The sequence below is a fragment of the Stegostoma tigrinum genome, chromosome 20 (assembly GCF_030684315.1).
Source record: "Stegostoma tigrinum isolate sSteTig4 chromosome 20, sSteTig4.hap1, whole genome shotgun sequence".
Lineage (NCBI taxonomy): Eukaryota > Metazoa > Chordata > Chondrichthyes > Orectolobiformes > Stegostomatidae > Stegostoma > Stegostoma tigrinum.
In genome coordinates, this window is record NC_081373.1 from 52,863,903 (window position 1) to 52,886,460 (window position 22,558).

The 22,558-nt window shown below is 39.8% G+C and overlaps 1 protein-coding gene across 1 annotated transcript in view; it reads right to left on the reverse strand.

The window, feature by feature from the left end:
- The window catches only part of jmjd1cb (jumonji domain containing 1Cb), a 336,894-nt gene that overhangs the window by 40,289 nt on the left and 274,047 nt on the right, over positions 1 to 22,558 (reverse strand). The window contains exons 9-12 of the mRNA XM_048550915.2: positions 21,481 to 21,653; positions 18,520 to 20,696; positions 6,680 to 6,881; positions 500 to 708 (exon numbers count right to left, since the gene is read on the reverse strand). Coding sequence (XP_048406872.1) covers positions 500 to 708; positions 6,680 to 6,881; positions 18,520 to 20,696; positions 21,481 to 21,653 — 2,761 coding nt within the window. The remainder of the gene's footprint in view (positions 1 to 499; positions 709 to 6,679; positions 6,882 to 18,519; positions 20,697 to 21,480; positions 21,654 to 22,558) is intronic.

Below are 22,558 nucleotides of genomic sequence, written 5' to 3' on the forward strand. Positions count from 1 at the left end.
ACGGCGTAGTCAAAAAAGGGCAACTAAAAGATGCACTGTTAAATATAAATGCAATGGGAATTTTGACAAATCAACTTGCACTACCTATTTATCTGTCACTTAACCTATCTCCAATTCTAAAACTAGCAAATTTAATCCAGACATTTTTTAAATTAACATAATAAGGGTGATATTCTCGTTGACAGTGTAAGCAGTTATCCAGCGAGTGGCAGCATCAAGCTTCCTGGCACTGGCAATATGGTGAAGAGACATTTCGTTCCCCTGCCATACTGCCACCGATCACTCCTTCCAGCCATTCCATGATGGAGTGGGAAAATTCAACCCAATATTTCAAAACCATCCACAGCACTATGCTCAAAAGATTCAACATGCAACATTAGTTGTCAAGAATTTGAATCCATCAACATGTAAACATTGACACTTCTACTGCAGCAAGTTTCACACTTAGTATGTTTGTTGTATAAACAGACCATGAAAATAGACAGAAGCGAACTATTACCATCAAGTTTAAGCCAACTCATGGCAGTCCTCTCGGATGTCTCTATTTGACAAAACGTATCACCAATATTTCTCAAAATGTATTTCGAAGATTCTAAGTCCAAATCCATGGAATCACTAGGTAACCACAGGCTTATTGCTTCCTCATCACATTGATCTGGAGTTGAAAATCCATCTATCCTTAGTACAGCATTCTTACTGAATGCCAGTCTGCAAAAGTAAAGAGATATAGGTGAATTTACTGAAATCATTTTATACATTATGTGACTGCAACTGTACAGCTGGTAGATTACTGTTTTGATTGATGATAAATAATTTCCAAAAATTAAAGCACTGAGAAGCAAATTCAGCCTTAAATTAGAGCTATCTATTCTAATTCCACCTTCTTATACTTCCCTGTATTCAGCATGTTCAATTTCAAGTACCAACACGATTCTATTTTTAATGAGGACAACACAGTGTGGAGCTGGTGGAACACACTAGGCCAGGTAGCGTAAGAGGAGCAGGAAAGTTGATGCTTCGGATCGGGCAGGGTCAAGGGAGTTGAGAAATAAATAGAGGAGGGGTGGGGCTGGGAAGGTATGTGGGATGGCGATAGGTGAGTGCAGGTAGAGAATGGTGGGGATTGGTCAGTTAGTTTGGATAGATGGGAGAGAAGAGATAATAGGAACTTCAGACGCTGGAGAACCCGACATAAGGTGTACAGCTGGATGAACACAGCAGGGCAAGCAGCATCAGAGGAGCAGGAAAGCTGACATATCGGGCCTCGACAGTTGTGTCAGGACAAGGAGGCAGGGATGACAGGGAGGGTTGGACATGGGATGAGGCCGGGGGTGGGGAGATTTTAAAACTGTGAATTCCACGTTTAGGACATCGGGCTGTAGACTCCCGAAGCAGATTATGAGGTGTTGCTCTTCCAGTTTGCAATGATGTCATTGTGACACTGGAGGAGGCCCAGGATGGACATGTCACCCAAGAAGTGGGAGGCGGGGTTAAAATGGTTGGCAACCAGAAAGTGTTGTCATTTTCACTTACAGACCGCAGATGCTCTACGGAACGGTCTCAGAGTCTATGCTTGATTTCACTGACATAGAGGAGGTTAATGGTGTTACAATGTCAGCTTCAAGGCCACTTTCTTGTTATTTATCCTTTCATGGAATATGTGCGTTGCTGCTCAGCCCCAAATGCCCTTGAATTGAGAGGCATTATCTTCTATTTCAGAAGGCATTTAAGATTAAATCATATTATCGTGGATCTGGAGTCACAGGTAGGTGGACAGATTTCCCTCCCTAAAAGATATTCATGAACAAGATGGGTCGTTATGACGATCAATTATAGCTTCAAGGTCAGCATTAGTATGACCAGATTTTATATATAGATGTAGTGACAATTCAAATTCAACCTACTACCATGAAAGGATTTGAACTGAAATTCCCAGAGGGTTAGCGTGGGCCTCTGGATTACTAGTCAAGTGACATTACCACTGTGGGGTAATCTGTTGCCACCAAATGTAAACTCCAATACGTGAACATACCCCCTCAACTATAACTTTCCATTTCCAACATTTTTTTTCCCCCCAAATGGCTTTGGTATATCTTTTTTAAGGCTCTCGCATTCACCTTATAAGGGCTTCATGATTGCATATCATCACATTCTGGTCACGAAAAGTAGCAACACTATGACTTGAAAAGTCCAAAATTAAATTAAAAAAGGACAGAATTATTTTGTGCCAATGTCCATTTAGTGCTTCAACATGAATAATTTGCAAATATACTGAAAATGACTCAGGGTATGATACAGCCCATAAGTTGAGATAGTTTGAAAATATTATCTACATAACATTGATAGTACAGGCCACAAAATATTGTCACCAAGACTTCTAAAAATCTTTTTTCCATCAAATAGAAATGTAAATTTATTTCAATGAAACACAATATCCACATATACTCAACTTGTATTCATAACACTTGGAGGAAGCACAACAGGTGGCAAAGACGCAAAATATACTCTGGATTAGGGATTTCAACGTCCAACATCAAGTCTGGTTCAGCAGCAGCACCACTACTGACTGAGCTAGTCTGGTCCTGAAGGACATAGCTGCTAGACTGGGTTTATAGCAAATGGTAGGGAAGCCAACAAGAGGAAAAGAACATGATGAGGCTTCACCTCACCCTTACAAATCTGCTGCAGTAAGTCTGTCCATGACATCATTAGTAAGAGTGACCACCAGACAGTCCTTGTGCAGCTGAAGTCCCTCCTTCACATTCAGAATACCTTCCATCATGTTGGGTGGCACTATCACTGTGCTATATGAGACAGACTACGAACAGATCTATCAACTCAAGTTTGGCCATCCGTGGTGCTTTGGCCAACACCAACAGCAGAACTTTCCTCCAGCACAATTGGCCCAGCATATTCCCCACTCAACCATTACCATCAAGCTGGGGGATCAACCCTAGTTCAATGGCGATGCAGGAGGGCAAGCCAGGAGCAGCAGCAGGCATACCTAAAGAGGTGTCAACAGTTTAAAAGGTCCCTTGGGAGGGATATTTCAAGCCGAGAGAGCATATCTTTCAGGTGAGAGGAGCAAGAGTTTAAAAAAAAGACAATCGGGGCAACATTTTTTTTTAAACTGAGTGGTTCGTGTGTGGGATGAACTTCCAAAGGACGTGGAGGAGAAGGGTACAGTTACAACATTTAAAAGATATTTAGATATGTACATCAACAAGAAATATTTGCTGGGTTATGGGCCAAGAGCAGGCACATGAAATAATTTTGCTATTATGGTTGGCATGGACTGGTTAGACCAAAGGATCTATTTCCTTGCTCTATAATTACCAATAAATGAAGTATCAAATGGATGATTCAACTCAGCCTCCTCCAGTGGTTCCCCAATATCACAGACACTAGCCTTTAGCCAAGTCAATTCATCCCACCTGATATCAAGCAACAGTTGGAGGCACTGGGTACTACAAAGGCTATGGGCCCTGACAACTATCCGTCAATAATACTGGAGACTTGTGCTCCTCAACTTACCTCTCATCTAGCCAAGGTCATCCAGAACAGGTACAATTCTGGTGTCTACCTGTCTGTGTGGAAAAGTGCCCAGATATATCCTGTCCATGAATAGCAGGACAAATCCAACCCAGCCAGTTACTGCCCCAATCTCTTCTTGATCATCAGTAAAGTGATGGAAGGTGTATTCAACAGTGCTATCATGTAGCACCTGCTCAGCAATAACTTATTCAGTAACTGAGTTTGGGCCATTTAGCTCCTGATCTCATTACAGCCTTTGTTCAAACACTGGCAAAAAGGAGGTCAGGTGAGAGTAACATCCCTTGACATTAGGGCCCATTCGACAGAGAGTGGCATCAAGGAGCACTTGCAAAACGAGAATCAATGGTCATAAGGGGCAAAGTTTCTGCTGTTGGAGTCATACCTGGCACATAGGATGAGGATTGTGGTTGGCGGAGGCCAATCATTTCAAGTCTAGGACATCTCTGCAGGAGTTCCTCAGGGTAGTGACCTAGTCCCAACCATCTTCAGCTGCTAAATTAATGACCTTCCCTCCAACATAAGGTCAGAAGTGGGGATGTTCGCCAATAATTACAATGTTCAACACTATTCACAACACCTCTGATATTGAAGCAGTCCATGTTCTAGTTACAAGATCTGGATAATATCCAGCTTTGGGGTGATAAATGGGAAGTAACATTCATAGAATTGTAGAATCCCTACAGGGTGGAAATAGGCCCTTCGACCCTATAAATCCACACCAACCTAGAGAGTATCTCACCCAGACCCAACTCCCACCATCTGACTTGAAAATATACTGCTGTTTCTTCCGGGTCACTGGGTCCTGGAATTCTGTCCTTAAGGGCATTGTGGGTCAATTTTTAAAATTTATTTGTGGGATGTCAGCGTCGCTGGCTGACCAGCATTTCTTGCCCATTCCTAGTTGCCCCTTGAGAAGGTGGTGGTGAGCTGCCTTTTTGAACTGCTGCAGTCCTCCTGCTGTGGGTTGACCCACAATGCTATAAGGGAGGGAATTCCAGGTTTTTGACCCAGCGACAGTGAAGGATCAGCAATATATTTCAAAGTCAGGATAGTGAGCGATTTGGAGAGGAACTTGGAGGTGATGGTGTTCCCATACATCTGCTGCCCTTGTCCTTCTAGATGGAAGTGGTCGTGGGTTTGGAAGGTGCTGTCTGAGGATCTTTGGTGAATATAGCACGTGAACTACCATAGTTCAAGAGGGCAGCTCACCAGCACCTTCTCTAGGGTAACTAGGATGGTCAATAAATTCTGGCCAGCCAGCATTGCGTATGTCCAATCAATGAATCAAAAGAAATTAAGTAATCCAGAGATTTTCCCAGGGTGGAAAGCTGATACACTTGCTTTTCCTGATCAAAAAAAAGACACTTACGTGACATATTAACATTTTGTATATGACAGTATTTTCACCCTTAAAGACCACAGGACATTGGCACTGAGTGGTTTTCACAACTAATGAGTACAACTCTTTTGTTATAGCCTCCCCCCTTATCTTTTATGAAGTCCTATCTTCAAACGTTCAGTACTATTAGTAGTTGGCCTAGCTTCAGGATTTCTAAGTAGAACTACTGTGGAACTGGGACCACAATTTATACACAATCAGTAACACTGCCTATGATGGCTCTGTTCGTGCCAGTGAGGATGATGCTCCAGCTAAATATGCAGCATTTGAAATTGAATTACCCCTTCCATAAATTCAGTAGTTTACTTTAAAGTTTCCTTTTGTTCTCATCCTGCCCCAACAACTGGGTTCAATCCATGTACCAGCTGCGACAGTGCCCCACACTTCTGGAGTGGTGCGCTCAAGCTACTTAACCAATTGTTTGTTTCGTGAACAGAGATACGTGTCGGCTTTTGTGGACAATGGCTAATTACAGCAAACTTACTATTAACTAGCATCTAGGATGCCTGGAGTGAACTGATTGATCAAATATTCCAGTTAATCAAGAGATCCAGATAATCAACATAAAAACACCCAATGATTAATAGACAATCACTGTCATACTTTATAAACAGCATAAATCATTTAAATAATAATGCATCTTTGTCGAAAATAAAACTTATCTCCTTCTCAATTACACCCTCAACTAACTTAGAGATTGCCTTAATACAGTAAATGTCCGGTACTCCAGGTGTACAATTTTTGCCAGTTCATCATGAAAGCCGGTTCATACGATGCCAGTTAAAACAAAGTTTGCTGTGCTCACTTATTTTAAATCATTCAGCATCGTCTGCCTTATAATACAAATCACATTTCTAGGATCTTACAGTCATGATGTTGCATCTTAGGACTTGGCCAAGATCTTGCAGTTATATTGATCTATGGCAAACAAAACCTTTCATACTTGACCCATTTACTGTTCTCGGGCATCATCTGACATCAATACAACTGCCTCATTCAAGCCCTCTGGATAATTGGTTCGTCTCTTTACGCTCTCTCATTTTTGCTAATGTTTGATAACTTCAGTGTTTTCATATATGGGTGACATTAGCTATAAGTAGCAGGAAATGACTACATGATTTATGGGCAGCTATCCTACCACTGGGTTTCACATGGCAGAGACAATAGAACCAATAGCTGGAAGTGGTGACACAAATTAGTGGCTGCAGCACCTTAGCAGCAAGGATGAACATCAAAATCAACAGTACACATGATGACTGACAACGATAGACAATTACATTAGTAGCTGAACAATACTTTGCCCAAGATATGAAACAAAAGCAGAAACTGCTGGCAAAACTTGTCAGATCCAGCAGCATTTGTGCTAAGAAAGCCAAGTTAGCATTTCAAGTCCACTGACTCTTTGTCAGTGGTGATCAATTGCGTTGAAGAGTCACTGGGCTCGAAACGTTCAGTCTGCTTTCTTCCCACAGATACTGCTAGACCTGCTGAGTTCTGCCAGCAATTTCTGTTTTTGTTTCAGATCTCCAGCATTCACAGTTCTTTGTTTTATTTCTTAATTAGATGCCCTGGTTCTGCAGACCAAATTCTGTTCTCTTAACAAGATTAATTAACTTGATGATTTGCTAATACTGACCTGAACCAATCTACTTTTCATCCTGAAAGGCCAGAATAACAATGATACAATCAACTTGTAATTTAGGACCCAAATTTAAGTTTACATACCGGCGGAAATAGTAGAATCTGCAGAATACCGCTGACTGACTGGATTCCTCATTCTTCCTGTAACGCACCATACGACATTCTCTACACTTTTGAAGATTTGGTGCTATCTCAGAGCATGAGCCATCTTGCAGAAAAGATTCTCCAGTTTGTTTAAGTTTCTTAACTTTCCGCCAGTCCTTCAACACTGACCGTGGTAAACCATCTGTAAAAAAAGAACAAGTGTCTTGAAGCCTACAGAATTGTAAAAACTTCTGACAACAGTGTATTTTAAGCAAACATAAGTGACTTATTTTAGGCGTACCTGTATTCATTCTGAGTCACCTAGCTCTCCGAAAAACACCCATTTAAAAAAAAATCAGACACTCATTTCTTAACCAGTATTAAAATAATGTCATTCTCATGCAGTAATTTGTTAAAAGCACTCGGGCAGTAATCTCACCTAGTGCTACAGCCTTCAGTGAACTGTCTGTTCCAGCTAAGACGTTCTTATATCTAGAAAAACTGGAACGCTGCTTTAACTACAAAATCTAGCATACTTCAATTGTTACCTTGAAGTTGAAAAGGTCAACATGGAAGTAGAAACCCTTCACAGACAAAGAACACAGCAAAAACCTATCCAAAGTGAATTGCTAAGAGTGGTTATTTCCAAATTATGCGAAAAATCCAAAGACAACTGGTAGTTATCAACCAAAATACTGCAGATCCTCGAAATCTTAAACAAACACAAAGAATGCTGGAGAAACTCAGCAGGTCCAATGTTAGCATTTATGGAGAGGGAAGCAGCTTTAAGAAATTTCAAGTCTGGTATGACTCTTCTGCAGAATACACTGGTGGTAACTGAAAGCCCTATTACAAAAAAAGGACTGCAAAATGTCACAAGGTTAATAATGGCTTTCTCACTTGTCCAAGGCCACGATATACAATTGATCTCCATCTGAAGAGCAATTTTTGTACCTAATGCATAAATTGAGTTCCAAAGGGCGTCAGCAAAGAATGCAAACCCACCAACTGATAGCTCACGTAATTCTTGGAAAGACCCTCTGCAAGCACACATAAGAACACAAGAAAGATGAGCAGGAGTGGCCCATTTTTCCCTTTAAGTCTTTCCCACTACTCAACAAGATAAAGGCTGGTCTGTCCCAACCCTGAACTCCTCTTTTGTGACTGCTCAGCATAACCATCAATTCCCTGATATTTCAAAAGTTTTTTATCCCCACTTTTTGAGTGATCTAGTCTCCAAGGTAGAGAATTCCAGACGTTCACTTCCCCCAGGGAGAAGAAATTCCTTGGTTTCTTAGTTTTAAATGTGTCCTCAATCTGGAACAATGTCCCCAGTTCGGGATGCACCCACTAGTGGAAATATCTTCTCAACATCTAGCCTGTACAGTTATTTCAAAACATACTATTGTTTCTTCTAAACTCTAATGAATGAAGGCCTAACTTTTTCCACATGTTCTTAATAATTCAACCCTTTCATCCCAGGAATCAGCCTAGTAAATTTCATTTGAACAATTCCGATTGCCAATAAAAGCTTTCTTACATATTGGGAAAAAAACTGGACAGAGTATTCAAGTGCATCCTCAACAACATCCCACACAGTTGTAACAAGATTCCTCAATCTTTCGACTCCAAATCCCAGCAATAAAGGCCAAAATTCCATTTGCTTTCTCAACTTGCCGCAATTGCATCGTAATAATTTGCATTTCATGCACAAGGTCACCTTCGATGTTGCACTTTCTGGAATTCCTTTTCATTTAACTAATAGGCTGCTTTTTGATCCTTCCTACCAAAGTGCATGACCTCACACTTTCCCACACTGCACTCAATTTGACAAGCTTTTGCTCACTCAGATAAGCTAAAACCTGCTGGAGATTCAGGTTGTCCACACTACATGCTCTCTCCTTGTTTTCTTGTATCATCAGTAAATTTGGATTCTTGACACAGTGCTCTTCCTTTGTGGCACTCCATTAATGGTGGTGAGGAATTCAGCAATAGTAATGCCATTAAATGTCATGAGGAAATGACTGGGTTCTCTCTTGTTGAAGACTGTCATTGCCTGACACCTATATGGCACAACATTTACCTATGCTCATGTTACAAGGTTCATGAAACTATGAATTTCTACCTTCAGACAGCACATTAAACAGCAACTTGGACCAAAAATTAATGCACAGCACAAAGACCTCTTTGGAGGCTCTAACTGGGCACTGGCAAAACAGAAAAATTGCCTATCTGCAACATGCTCAAATAGAACTAATATCCAAAAGTACTGAACATCTGTTGAACCTAGGAGTCTGGTGATGTGACATGTTGCTGGAAGAAATTCTAGAGGACACAATGCACCTTGCACATCAGTCAAACTGCATTTTTTTTTAAAATTCATTCAGGGAATGTGGGCTTATTTCCCATCCCCATTTGGCCTTCTTGAAAGGCTGCAGTCCATGTGGTCTACGCAGATCCACAATGTTGGAAGGGAGGAAGTTCCAGGATTTTAACCATCAACATGGATGGAATGGTGACATTTTCCCAAGTTGGAGCAAGGTATGTTTTGGAGAGAAACTTAAAGGTGCTGGCCTTCCAATTCATCTGTTACCTTGATCCTTCTAGACAATAGTTGTTATTGGTTTGAAAGATGCTGTTTATGGAGGGATGGTCAAATTCAGTAGTCAAACGTATCGATAATAGAGTCGCTACTCTACATCAGTGATGGTGGAAGTGAATGTTTGTGAATGCGGTGCCAATCAACTGGACCGCTTTGTCGTGGATACTGCCAAGCTTCTCAACTGTTGTCCAGGCAACTGGGGAATATTCCATCACACTCATGACTTGTGGATGGTGGACAGGCTTTGGGGAGTCAAGAAGGGTGTCAGTCACCACAAGGTTCTAAGTTACTTATCTGCTCTTGTCACCACTTTTATGGCTAGTCCAGTTCAGTTTCTGGTCAATGGTGACCAGAAGAATTTTGATAGCGGAGGTTTCAATGATGGTAGTATTAATGAACATCAAGGAACACTTGCTATATTGTCTCTTATTGGAGGCAGCCATTGTCTGGAATTTATGGCACAAATGTTACTTGCCACTTTTCAGCCAAAGCCTGCATACTGTCCAGTCCTTCCTGCATTTGGACATGAAATGCTTCAATGTCTTAGGAGTCGTAAACAGTGTCACAGGTAGTCACTTATAGAGCAGCTGAAGATGGTTGGGCCAAGAACACTACCCTGAGGAACTCCTGAATGAACGTCCTGGCTCTAACGTGACTGACCTCCAACAAACACAATCATCTTTCTTTGTAGTAGGTACAAGTCCAACCAGTGAGGAGTATGCTTCCCTCCTCCCCACCTGATTTCCACAGTCAATACAGTTTTGCAAGAGATCCTTGATGCAACACAGTCAAATATGGTCTTGATATTATGAGCAGTCACTTGGATTTTCCCTCTGGAATTCAGCCCTTTTGGCAATGTTTGCACCAGGCTGTCATCAGGTCTTGGGTTGCATGACCCTGGCAGAACCCAAACTGAGCAGTGAGTTTGTTATTCACATATGAGCTCAGACAAGTGATGGTAGAGCATTTACTGAAGGTGGGAACGACAGAAAAGTCTCGTCATGTCATCAGTCAAAGCTCAACACAAATAAATGCCCTGTTTCAATCGGAGTGACTTGATAGTAACCAGGCATGGGAACCAGAGTTTATTTTGTTTCAATCGCTATCTAACAGGTGATGCAACCAAATTTAACATTCTGCTGGTATCAGCAACCACACAACAGTAGAAGGATTGAACCTGGGATCTCTGCTTCATAAAGCAAAGTACCAACAAATAACGCATGAGAACAGCTGTGCATTACTATTCCAGATGACAAGGATGAGGAAAAAGCAGGCCCAAAGTCACATGAGCAAGATTTTGTCTCATTTGTTAACACAAAGATCATAGCTTCCCACTGTTTCTTGGCCATCATGATTAACAATGCAAATGAGAAGAGGAGAGTGTGTTATAATTCTGCCCATGCATGTCCTATTCAAAACCATTTGCACCAATCAACCAAAGTTTGATGGCCTGACGAAAATTGCTTCAAGTTGGTGGAAAATCTTGATACAGTTTACAAGTGAAACTATGTACAAAGTGAAATTGTTTTCAGGGGTGAAAAGCATTTTTACACTGAGTTATTAATCAATAACACAATGTAAACAGAAAAATCTGAAACAAGTAGAAATTCTATGACTTCATGGAATCACAAGCTAAAACAAAATGCTGCAGATATCTTGAAGTAAGTTACTGTGGGGTTCCTGCAATGTGGCAGTAAAACAGAGACTTGCACTCCAATTGTTCAATATCACCTTGGGAAGACACTGAGCATAGAGTTAGTAATCCATTAGGAATGGAAAAAAAGTTTTAAGACAGAGGAGTAGAGATAGGCCATTCAGCCCATCATCTCTGCCATTTAATGGCTGATCTGATCATCCACAATTTCACTTTTTTACTTCTTCCACATATCCCTGGATTCCCTTACTGTTTAAAAGTCCATTTCTGCCTTAATTATTCTGAATGGCCTAGCATCGACAGCCCTCTGTGGTAAAGAATTCCACAGAATCACTACCGTTTGACAGAAGAGACTCCTATTCATCTATGTCTTAAATGGGCAACCTCTTACTTGGAGATTATGCTCTCTGCTCCTACACTCTCCATCAAGAGGAAACCATCTCTCTGCATCTACATGTTTTAATAAAATCTTCTCTCATCTTCCGAACCTCAATGAGTACAAACCCAACCTACTCAACCTCTTGTCATAAGAAGATCCCTTCATATCCAGGATCATCAAGTGAACCTTCTATGGACTGCCTGTAATGCCAGAATATCCTTCCTTAGATAAGGTGACTAAAACTATTTGAAGTATTCCAGCGATAGTCTAACTTGAGACTTGTATTGTTGTAGCAAGACTTGCCAATTTTTATAGCACACTCTCAATGAAATAAAGGCCAATATTCAATTTGCCTTTCCTATTACCCACTGATCTTGGATACTAGTATTTTAATGACCTAGGGTCCATCATTCTGCGTATTCTAGATTATCTGAGCAGTCAGTTGGTATATCTCTGGGCTGAAAAAGGAATGTACACAAATGTACAAGGGCAAAACTAAACTTCTCCCTTCAACTGGCAAGATTGTGTGAAAAAACAATTCATGAAAAGTGATTAAAAACTTGACCAAGCAAATAGTCACATCAGTTCTAGGCAGAAAGTCTCTTTACACACGTTACTGGATCACAATACCATTTAATAATATCAAGCACCACAAAAAGTTATGCAAATGACAAAAATACTTTGATCAATTAATTAATTAATTACATCAAGGTCTGGATTTTCATCACTGAGCTGGAAAGCAGGAGTATCAAATATTCCTGGCTTTGTGCACATTGGAAACAAGAAAGTTGGAGGGAGCTTAAGGTTGAGGGCAGGCCAGCTAACCTGGTGACAAGGTCAGATGCAGCCAAGCCTGCTTCTACACACACCCATCATCCGCCACACACTTCTGTGACCCATGCACCCACATCCCAATGCCTCTAACATCCTCCATGCCAGATTATGAGGTCCCAACTACCTCCATGGCCCCTCATTCCTGACTATGATCCTCTACCTACCCCCAAGGCCCCGTCACTCTGAACCAATGGCTCCTCATGACATGATATGTAACTTTGATACTCATATGTTGTACAAGTAATGAATCCATTGGGATAACAGTACATGTTAATGTCATTTATGCCTTACTCAGGGAAAACATTGCTGATTGACAGCTCTAGTTTTTTGATTTATGCTGCTAAATTTACAACATTTATTGACACACGGGTGAGAAATTTCAAGTGCGTGGAGCTTCTGTTATTGATACTTTAAAAGCCTATAAGATTGACAGTTTTATTGACTGGTAGCAAGTGATACAGCAGGATATGCATGTTCTTTCTTACAAAGCTTTTTTTTAAAACACATGCTATTCTTAATACAGGCTTTAATCCTGGGTAAATGGGAATTAAAGTGCCTCACTTAGCATGGGTGGGGGGGGGGGGGGGGGGGGAGAGAGAGATAGAGGTGAAGAAAGAGCAGACACCATGATGTGGGGGCATAAAGGAGGACCATTTGAAGTAATGTTTCCTCATGCAGACTATGGTTCATGGCACTTTCAAGATTCCAAGAACCTGAAATCCTGTAAATGCTGGCTGGGTTCCATGAAAATTGCAGGTGATTAAGTTATGCGTATCCCCATAATCGAGGTGAGGAGTTCAAAATGTAGGTTTGCAAACCGAACCAACCCACATCTGAAAAAGGCATGGTGAAAACTGAAAACCCAGTAACAGGGTCAGAAATCCTGGAATTAGGACCTGCCTTCCATTTTTAGAGGGCTCCCAAGATATTACCATACCAAAAATCCATGCTACTTTCGACTTTCAAATATACAGCCTTTCTTACAGATTTTATAGTCAAAATGTTCCTATCAAACTGTATTACGTGGTCATCTTATTTACAAAGCATGACAATTGAACTTTGAGACCACAGAATTCCTCAGATACTTAAATAGTTTGGTAGTAAAATTGGGCCCTTGGTCTGACTGAATGTCCCTGGGTAATCCATAACGGGTAAGGAAAGCAAGCAACTCCTCTACCACCTTTTCTGCCTTGACATTCCATAATGGAACTGCCTCCGGAAACCTGGTAATCACATCCATCATGGTTAGCAAATACTAGTTTCCACTTTTGGTTTTAGGGAGGGGACCTAAACGATCAATCATAACCCATGTGAAGGGTTCTTCAACTGTGAGAATTAGAATCAAAAGGTGCTGGTTTTATTACCGCCTGTGGCTTTCCTACTATCTGACACATAAGACAGATACAGCAAAATTCAACCACATCTTTATGTAATCCAGACTAATGCTTCTGTATCTTGGCCTAAAGTCTTCCCTACTCCTAGGTGACCTCCTATAGGTAATGTGTGCGCTACCCAGAATACTTTCTGTCTGTATGCTACTGGCAACAGAATCTGGTCCACATCTGCCATTTCTCATCTAAACTAACTTGCTAAGGTCTCCATTTCCACCTTAAGATTTTATCCTTAAAGGTAACAACAATCTGAAATACATTCTGATTCCTAAACGGAGTAGGTTTTCTGATATGTATCATTTATCGTCTCATCTTTCAGAACTAAACATCTCTGCCTGATCCTCTATCTACTTCGGTTTTTCCCTGTACCATTTCATTAGAGTGTCAGCTAACTGGACCTCAACTCCTTCATCTTTCTCCTTTGTTTTCCTTTCTTGATTTAACTTAGACTGTGGGATCTTGTCACTACACCATCCAGAAAAATTTCAAGATATTTCCTTTTAACTGCTCAGTACCCCGGTTTTATTTTGGCTTCTCCACTACAAAGGGCATCACTCCTACCTGTGATCCAGCTGTATTGTTTCCAAGAATAAACTGTATTCCCATTTTTTCAATCGCTCCCACTATCACTTCCTCAGTCTTGATTGGACTTTCTAGCCTTATCTTACACAGGGGAACACTAATCCCATCTCAATTTATTCAGAGATCCCACAGTTGGATTATGTACCTGAGGTGAGAGAAAGATTAAACAGGAATAGGTGAATTAGCTGTACAACATTTGAAGGTGGTATAGAACATAATGAAGCAAAAAGCAGAAAAGAAATCTAAAATTTGAACATCACTCTCTCAGGCAATATATCAGAAGGAGTGCAAATATTTTCATCTCCCACTATTAGAGACTGGCCTGCTCCATTATCTCTCATTATTTTAACTTCTTTACCTATTCCCCCTATTCTACCCAAGTAAACCATACCCATATAGGTGATATCTTACTATCCAGCCTGTGATTAGGCTGCGTACTCTCCTGCAGCTCCTTGACTTCTCTTGGGATTTCCTTCACTACCTCGACTAATCCCACTGGTTTAAGAGTCTTTCACCACATCTTTTTTCTGGGTGCCTTTCTTAAACCACCAGCACTGTGACTGTCCCCCACCTTACTGCAGTGAAAACACCTGAGGTCTCTCACCTCTTTTCCACCCTCTTGAGCTTCTTTTATCACGTGGTAAACTGTTCCTAATATGATCTACATTTTGTTTTTCATTGGAGGATCTCCATCTTTCCCAATTTCTATCTTTCATGGAACGTAATTGCTGTTGGATGCTAGACTTCGATCTATGCAGTAATGTGTAGTTAGTTTTCTATCATCTCTGCAGTTGTTCTCAATCTTTTAACTTTCTGTTCCTCAACATGAGATCTTATCACTTCTGGAAGTGAGTTTTTAAACTCCTCCAGCTGAATAACATCTAAGTTCCTGATATATCTTCTATCTTTAATGTTCTCATCCATCTATCAAAATTGCTTTGTTTAATTCATTCAAACTCAATTCATGACTGACCTGGTTCTTTTCTTATATTTCTGAACCATTGTCTATACATTTCTGGTACCAATTCGTGGGCACTGCAATCAAAATAGCCTGTTTTATTTCTTCATATTCGCTTGATATCTCCTCTGACAGCACTGCAAACACCTCACTAGCCCTACTTACCAACTTTGTCTGATTTAAGATTACTCACGTAAACTCTGGCCAGCTCATCTGCTTAGCCAATCTCTCAAAAGGAAATTAAAAAGGTTTCTACACGTTTTTCATCAATTTTTGATAATATTTTTACATATTTGTATATATATCTCTACCAGGTCTTTGGCTACGATGGCTTTGTTTATCATCATTCCCTCCTCACTATGCCTATCTTCTACCTTCATTTCCATCATTTTAAGTCAGCTATTCGGTCTAATCTGCAACTTCCGAAGTTCAAACTCTCTCTCTTTCTCCCTTTCTTCTCTCTTTTTGTCTTTCTTCTGTCCGTAACTGTTAATCAAACAGTTTCAGTTCCTTTTCCTGTTCAAGCTGCTTCATCTGCAATTGAATTCTAGCCTTTCCAAAGATCTTGATGGCCTTCCAACAAATTTAAATGTCGAGCTATTGCTGTAATTACCTCTTCTTTTTGCACAGCCAAAAGGCAACCCCAACTCCAGCTTGGCTGCCAATTCCAGCAGCTTTTCCTTGCTCACCTTTTGTAAAACCTCCAAAGTTATTTCTTCCACCCACAGAAAACTCTTAGTGACTGAAAGAGACATTACCTCATTTTTGATTTAACTAACAAGGCACAACTAAAATTAAACAGTTGGCACTTCTCACCTAAGTTTATTTAAAGATCTAGGACACTAGTCCCCAAGTCTGTTTAAATCTGCTAGAATCTTTCATCGCCTAAATCTGTCCAAATCCATCCAGATCCAATCTGACTCAACCTGTCCAAATCTGAGACCCAAGCTGGCCAGATACCGGATGAGCATCAAATCTGTTATAAAGTGGAGGTTGATCCTCTCTGAGCACTAAAACTGAAATACCAAAAGAGATGTACCATGCCCTATAATCTGTTAAAAAGGAGTATGAAAAGTGGTGTAACCCACTTTCCAGCGACTTCTGATGGTTAAGTAAAATAAACCCTTGACATGCGCTTTACTATTCATGAACAAGCAAGATTCTGCTGAATGCTCTGTCGAGAACTCCTTCTCCGCCAAATTCTTCTGTCAGCAATATTAACTAGTTGTTCCACAGGTACCTGTGATTTAGATGGTGCTTCCTCTCAAACTTAGCGAAAACTGTGAGAGCTTGCAATTCTCTCTCAACAGTTGAGAGCTGTTAACTCTTGCATATGGTAGTTCACGCTTCTGTCTTTGCCCAACTGCCCCTTCTTTTATGCCCTTGAATGATATATCAGTTTATCACAATAGGATTGATCCTATGTTGTCAAAACCATGAGGTTTAAATTTAATTGGTTTTTGGTGCCTGGTTTCAATTAACTGGCTAAATTCAAACTTGTTGTCTTGATAAAACAAAACTGTTGCTTGGCCTGCTAATGATGCAGCCTTTTTGATACAAATGTTTCAATTCAAATGCTCTGTGCACCTGCAAAGCCACAAGCTGCTGCCCACAGACATCCTTTTGAATATCTAAACATAAAAAAAAATTATTTAAAGGGACCATGCACTGCCTTCCCCCATAGCATTTTACAAACACCAATATTTTACAAACATCTAATTCTAACAACCTGCCTCCCAGTCCACAAATACTCTATCCAACTTCGCAACACGGCACAAGATACATGTTCGCGATGTTGGGAGACAATATTAATATGGATAGAGGACTATCTAACTAATAAGCAGAGAATTATATTCAGGTTGGCAAACCAATTCGTGGTGTACCAGAAAGATCAGATCTGGGGCCTCTAATATTTATTAATGACTTCTATTAAATGACTAAGTACATTGTAGCCAAGTTTGCTGGTATACTAATATTAGTTAAAAGATAAAGTCCTAAAAACAAATCGTGAGGAGGGTGCTAGGAATTAAAGAACCTACTCAGGTTGAGTGAGTGGGCAAAAAATTGGAAGTGAAGTAGAAAGTGGAAAAATATCAGGTTCTCAATACTGGCAGGATGAATTGAAAGGTTGGACATTATTTAAATGCAGAGAGAATGCAAACCGTTGCAGTACAAAGTGATCTAGGTGTTAACATATAGGAATTATAAAATGTAAGCATGCAGGTACAGCAAATAATTAGAAAGTGGAATATTGGCCTTTATGCAAAATGGATGGTGTGTGAAAGTAGGGGAGTATTTCTACATCTATGCAAGGCATTGGTATTACTGAATCTAGAATGCAGTGTATAGATGTGGTTTCCTTACTAAGATAGGATATTACTTGCATTGGAAAAAATTCAGAGAAGACTCACTTGACTGAAACCTGGTATGAAGAGGTTGTCACAAGAGACAAGGTTGATCAAAATACACCTTTACTTATTGGCGTTTAGAAGAATGAAAGCTGACCTTATTGAAACATAAGATACCGATAAGTCTTGTAGTGCAACGGTAAAAGAATGTTGTACCTCATGGGGAAAATTACAGCTAAAGGGCCTAGTCTAAAATTAAACATCTCCCATTTAATATATGAGATGAAGAAGATTTTCTCCTCTCATTCCTAAGCAGATCTTGTCAAAAGTTTTACTGAGCTCCATGGAATTCTCTATTATAGCACTAGAGGCCATGTATTCAGGGCTAAGTTAGACAAATTTTTGATCTACAGGGGAGTCAAGCCTTTGAAAGACAGGTAGGAAAGGGGTTTTAAGGCCAAAGCCAGTTCATTTATGCTTCAAGTGGATAGCAGAGGTGTTTCAATAGACGAAATGGCCTACTAGTGCTCCTATTTCGCTCAATCTTTTACACTGTAATTTATAACTAACTTTGCTCAGCTATATTGTGTCATCCAACAAATCCAATAAATCTTGTAGCATATGGGCTGACGGCAAAGAAATGACTGTGAAAATTGCCAACTGAAATAAAACGCACGAATGTCCTGCAACAATGGACCAATCATTCCTTTCCAATCTGCCCAAACTTGACCAGAGTTTCACATAAATGGCAGTTGATGGTAAAATACTACGTTGTCTATGTAAAGTACATTACAGATATAAATGAACAAATTTTAAAAGATTGATATACTCAAATACTTTACTGAATGTCAAAATACAACCGCACTACATCAACAACTCACCAGAACACCAATTTGAAGAATGCACAGTTTTAATGAACAGCCTACCTGCTGTTGCACCCATTTAGACTTCCAAATGTGCGAAATACCACGTAATGCTACATCTATATTTTAAAAGAAAATGTTCGAAGTCTCAAGCCCCCCAGATATTTCATATCAAACTATTAACTAATTGAAGAGATTACACATTTTCAATGTCATTTACTGTACTTACCACTCTGAAGTTTAATTTTATTCTTCTCCTTTTCCTTTATATTTCTGTATAAAGTGCCATTAGGTTTTACTTCTTCCTCCTCTCTCTCAGTATCAGCCTTTCGCTTTTGCAAGTCATTTTGCCTCTTTTTATAAGTTGGTTTAGGTTGACGTTTGACCCTAAGCTCAGATTTATTTTCACTTTCATCTGAAGCATCACTTTCAGATCCAGATTCATACATTCTTTTTGTTCCTCTTCTTGTTTTTCGTCCTTCCTGCTCGTTTTTTAATTCCTCAGATTGACCTGTTTTGTCAACATCATTTGATATGGACGCTGATGAATTAACTATAACTAGCTTTTTGGCATCTTTTACTGTGTTTTCTGTATTTTCCACTTTATTTGTATTTTTGTCTTCTTCAGAGTGTCTAGTCAACCAGGCTTTTTTAAGTTTTGTGTGATAACCTGGTTGGCTAGATTGAGCAATCTGGCCATTGGTTACAGAACTTGTTTTATAAGATACATCTAGTTTTCCAGTATTATTTGGAGAGAGAGATGATGCACTTTTTACACATTTAAGACTTGCAGACTCGTTGTTATTAGCAGGAGTACTCGCAGAATGGGCCATAGCCAGTGCTGCCTTATGCTTTTTCAGCTGGTAATAATCAGTTGTACTTGAGGCTCCTGTGTTATTCTGTGTAGTGTTTCCTGTTCTGGCAACAGCTGTTGAGAAAACTGCAGCAGATGTGGCTTTAACTTTACATTCCTGTGTCTGTGTTCCAAAATGAGTTGAAGTTTTGGGAATAACTTGTCCTCCTACACTGTTAGTGATCATCTTATAAGAGGAACAATAGGTTATTTTTGTTTCACTGCTATTCAAAATTTCAACTGTTGTGGCAGGATCTGCGGGATAGGTCATGCTATTGCACAACGAGTTGCTAGCAACAACAGATTTTGTGCCATTGTCAGAAAGTAAAACTTTTAAGTTTTTCTCATACGCTGCACTTGTACAGTCCAAGTTCACACCAGGTGTATTGATTCTCCACACATCTTTGACTTTTGATGAATTAAGGTGCTCTACTGGATTTGATGGCATTAACACACTTCCTCTTAGAGAGTCCTGTGAGTTGGTTTGACTATCACCTTTATTTTCTTGCTTGGAAATACAAGATGATCTTACAATAACAGATGCTGGAGCAACTTTGTTGTTGCTTTTCTCTAAGTGGCAAACTGGCTTACCAAGGTTTCCAACACCACTTTTCCAGACATCAAGTGAGGAAACCGCAGGGTTATGAATGCAAATTTTCCCATCAACCCTTGGCTCTGGGAGTAAAGTTGGAGGTTTCTGGAGTTCAGAAATCTTAGCAGCATTTACAGGTTGTATTGGAGTCAGGGTTGGTGGGGAAAGATTGCGATAATTGCCTTCTTTGCGTTCTATAACGTGATGAGATGGAGGATGGTAAACAGGAGCCCTATGTAAAGATGGCATACTTTTCAGAGGGTTTGACTGCAAAATTGTTAGTTGTTCTCTGGTTTTTCCATGATCATTATTATTTGCACTCTGAGGCTGAGAAGTCACTTGTTGGGTAAACTGTTCTGTTGCCTTGCCAACTAAACCCTCACTCTCTGGCTGATGTTTAATGAGTGGAGGTGGTTTGGACAGAGTCTTGTTAGATGAAAGAATAGGTGTTGAAGGATTTGTTTTCTCAGCATAAGGATATATTATGTCTTTAGACAGATATAGCCTTGGAGGCTCATTTACAACACTATTTGACAAAGTAGTAAAATAGTTGCTCTGAGGCACAGAATGTGCTAGTGAATTTTTTGATGTGTAAAGTTCTCTTGCACAATGCTCGCTGTCTTGTTTTATGCTCTGCTGTTTTGGACCATCAGTAGGCAAAGACGGTATTCTGGAACAGGCATCTTTTGCAACTTCATTTGTCTTGATTGAGGAAGCAAAACGAGCAACTTCAATACTCTCCTGCAGAATCCGCCGTCTCTCTTCGTTGTACTTATTCTGACTGTCGCTTGGTTCCTGCATTGATCTTTTCTCCTTACTCTGACAGAAGGCAGTGCTCGTAAACCCTCTAGCCAGCTGACATTCTCGTCCATGTGCGAGTCTATCGTGGTTAAATTCAAGCTTCATTTGAGCAGGAGAAACATAATGTTTGGAATTAACTCCAGTTTTCTTGTCAAATTCTCTATTCAAAAGAAAACAAAACAATTATTAAAAGTCCAACATACTGTAATTTCCAAAAATCACCTTCGTGCATCATGGAGACAACATACTACATTTAAACTGCCACAACCATTTATCTTCATCCATCTGTTTGAGAATACTGAAAAGCAGAAAGTAACAACTGTTTTTATTTCACAACGCATAATTTTTCCCCACAATGTACCAATATTGAAATTCAGTTGTTACCGAATCCATGTGAAAACACTTTTCTTCTACCACACTACACAAAGAACTCGTATTTTTGCAGACACAATATTTGCCATAATGTTTCCAATTAAAAATAAAGAATTTTAATTGAAGCAGATTTTAAAGATTTCAAATAATTTTCATTTAACTTTGTTCTTTCATTACTTTCATCTCTCTCTCAATTCAAGCATTATTTCTTCTTTCCTGTACCACCACCTCCCCCCATCCCACCCCCGCCATTTCTTTCAGCTTCTGTGTACAATTTGGCATCAAGTTAAACATTTTAACTTACAGTGTGTCAGTTTGGTGTCTCCAATCAATTTGGTTAACAAGGCATGCTGCTGCTTGCCCTGCTCTCATATTATAAATTTCCTGGAGATGATGACATGCAGTTTTATATTTCTAATGGCTGCAGGTTACAGTGCAAAAGCACATTAAGTTTCAGTCTAACTGTAATGAATGGCTAGCTCTGTTTACTGCTGAAAGAAAAATCCAGGCCATCACTTTAGCCTTCTCTTTCACAACATTCCCAAAATAGTGTCACAGAAAAGAAGGCTTACTCTTTCTTAGGAGCTACAGTTGTTTTTGACAGAGGTGGACTAGAATGTGAGGCCAGTTTCAAGGGTCGATGAGGATCAGCACTGGCAGGGCGCACGGGGTTGTGGCTTAGTAACCCCAGACTGTCAGCTGAGGACACACTAGTGTGCTGAGGTAGCCAAGGACTGGATGCATTCTGTTACAAAAACACAGATGGTTACACATATAAACAGTACGTTCTCTGAAGTTGATTACACAATCTCTGAATGCAACTATTTGCTCACATGCAAATATAATGTATTTTCCACCAAATTAAAACAACAGTGACAGCTAAAATCATTTGAAAGATTAGAAGAATCTCAAGAGTGCACAAAATATCTAACCTCTGAAAAATAATTTAACTTCATTAACTAGTTATTAATTGTCTTATCGAAGTGGTTTCTCAACAAGTTTTCACAAGTTAACTGTATAAATTCACTGAATCTGTTAGAAATCTCTAATCTCTGTCAAAGCCAGTAATATGATTATGAAAGGAAAAAAGAAATTCTCCCAGCAAACATTTATTCCAACAAGCAGGTCTCTATGAACATAAAAAGGGCATAAATATTATGAATTTGACCATTTAAACTGTCTCATTCATGTCATGTTACACCCCAGTGTTAATGCATGTTGACAGTAACAAAAAAAAAACAAAAAACTCTCGATATCTATTTGTGTGAAAATGTATTTTCCCTCCTTCAAACGCATCATTTTGTGTCAGTGTGCTGGCAGAGGAGGGGTGGAATGGGGGGAGCGGAGGGTAGAAAAAGATAGAAAGAGAGAAATGGACTGATATTCTGCTGCCAAGCCTATGCCAATTCTGAGGGGTTACACACTTTTCCCTTGAATTTTCTCAAGTTCAAGGACTTGATAAGATTGCTAAGAACAAAACTGACTTTATGCAATGCCAATTCAAAAAAAGCACCTAAATTTTCCACAAAGCAAACGTGTAACAAGTTGTCAGTTACGCATCAACTCATTTTGAAACGAACAGATTTGGTTGAAATACATACTTGATTGCCCAAAAAATGAACTACTCAAGCATGAGAAATGAACAGCGAA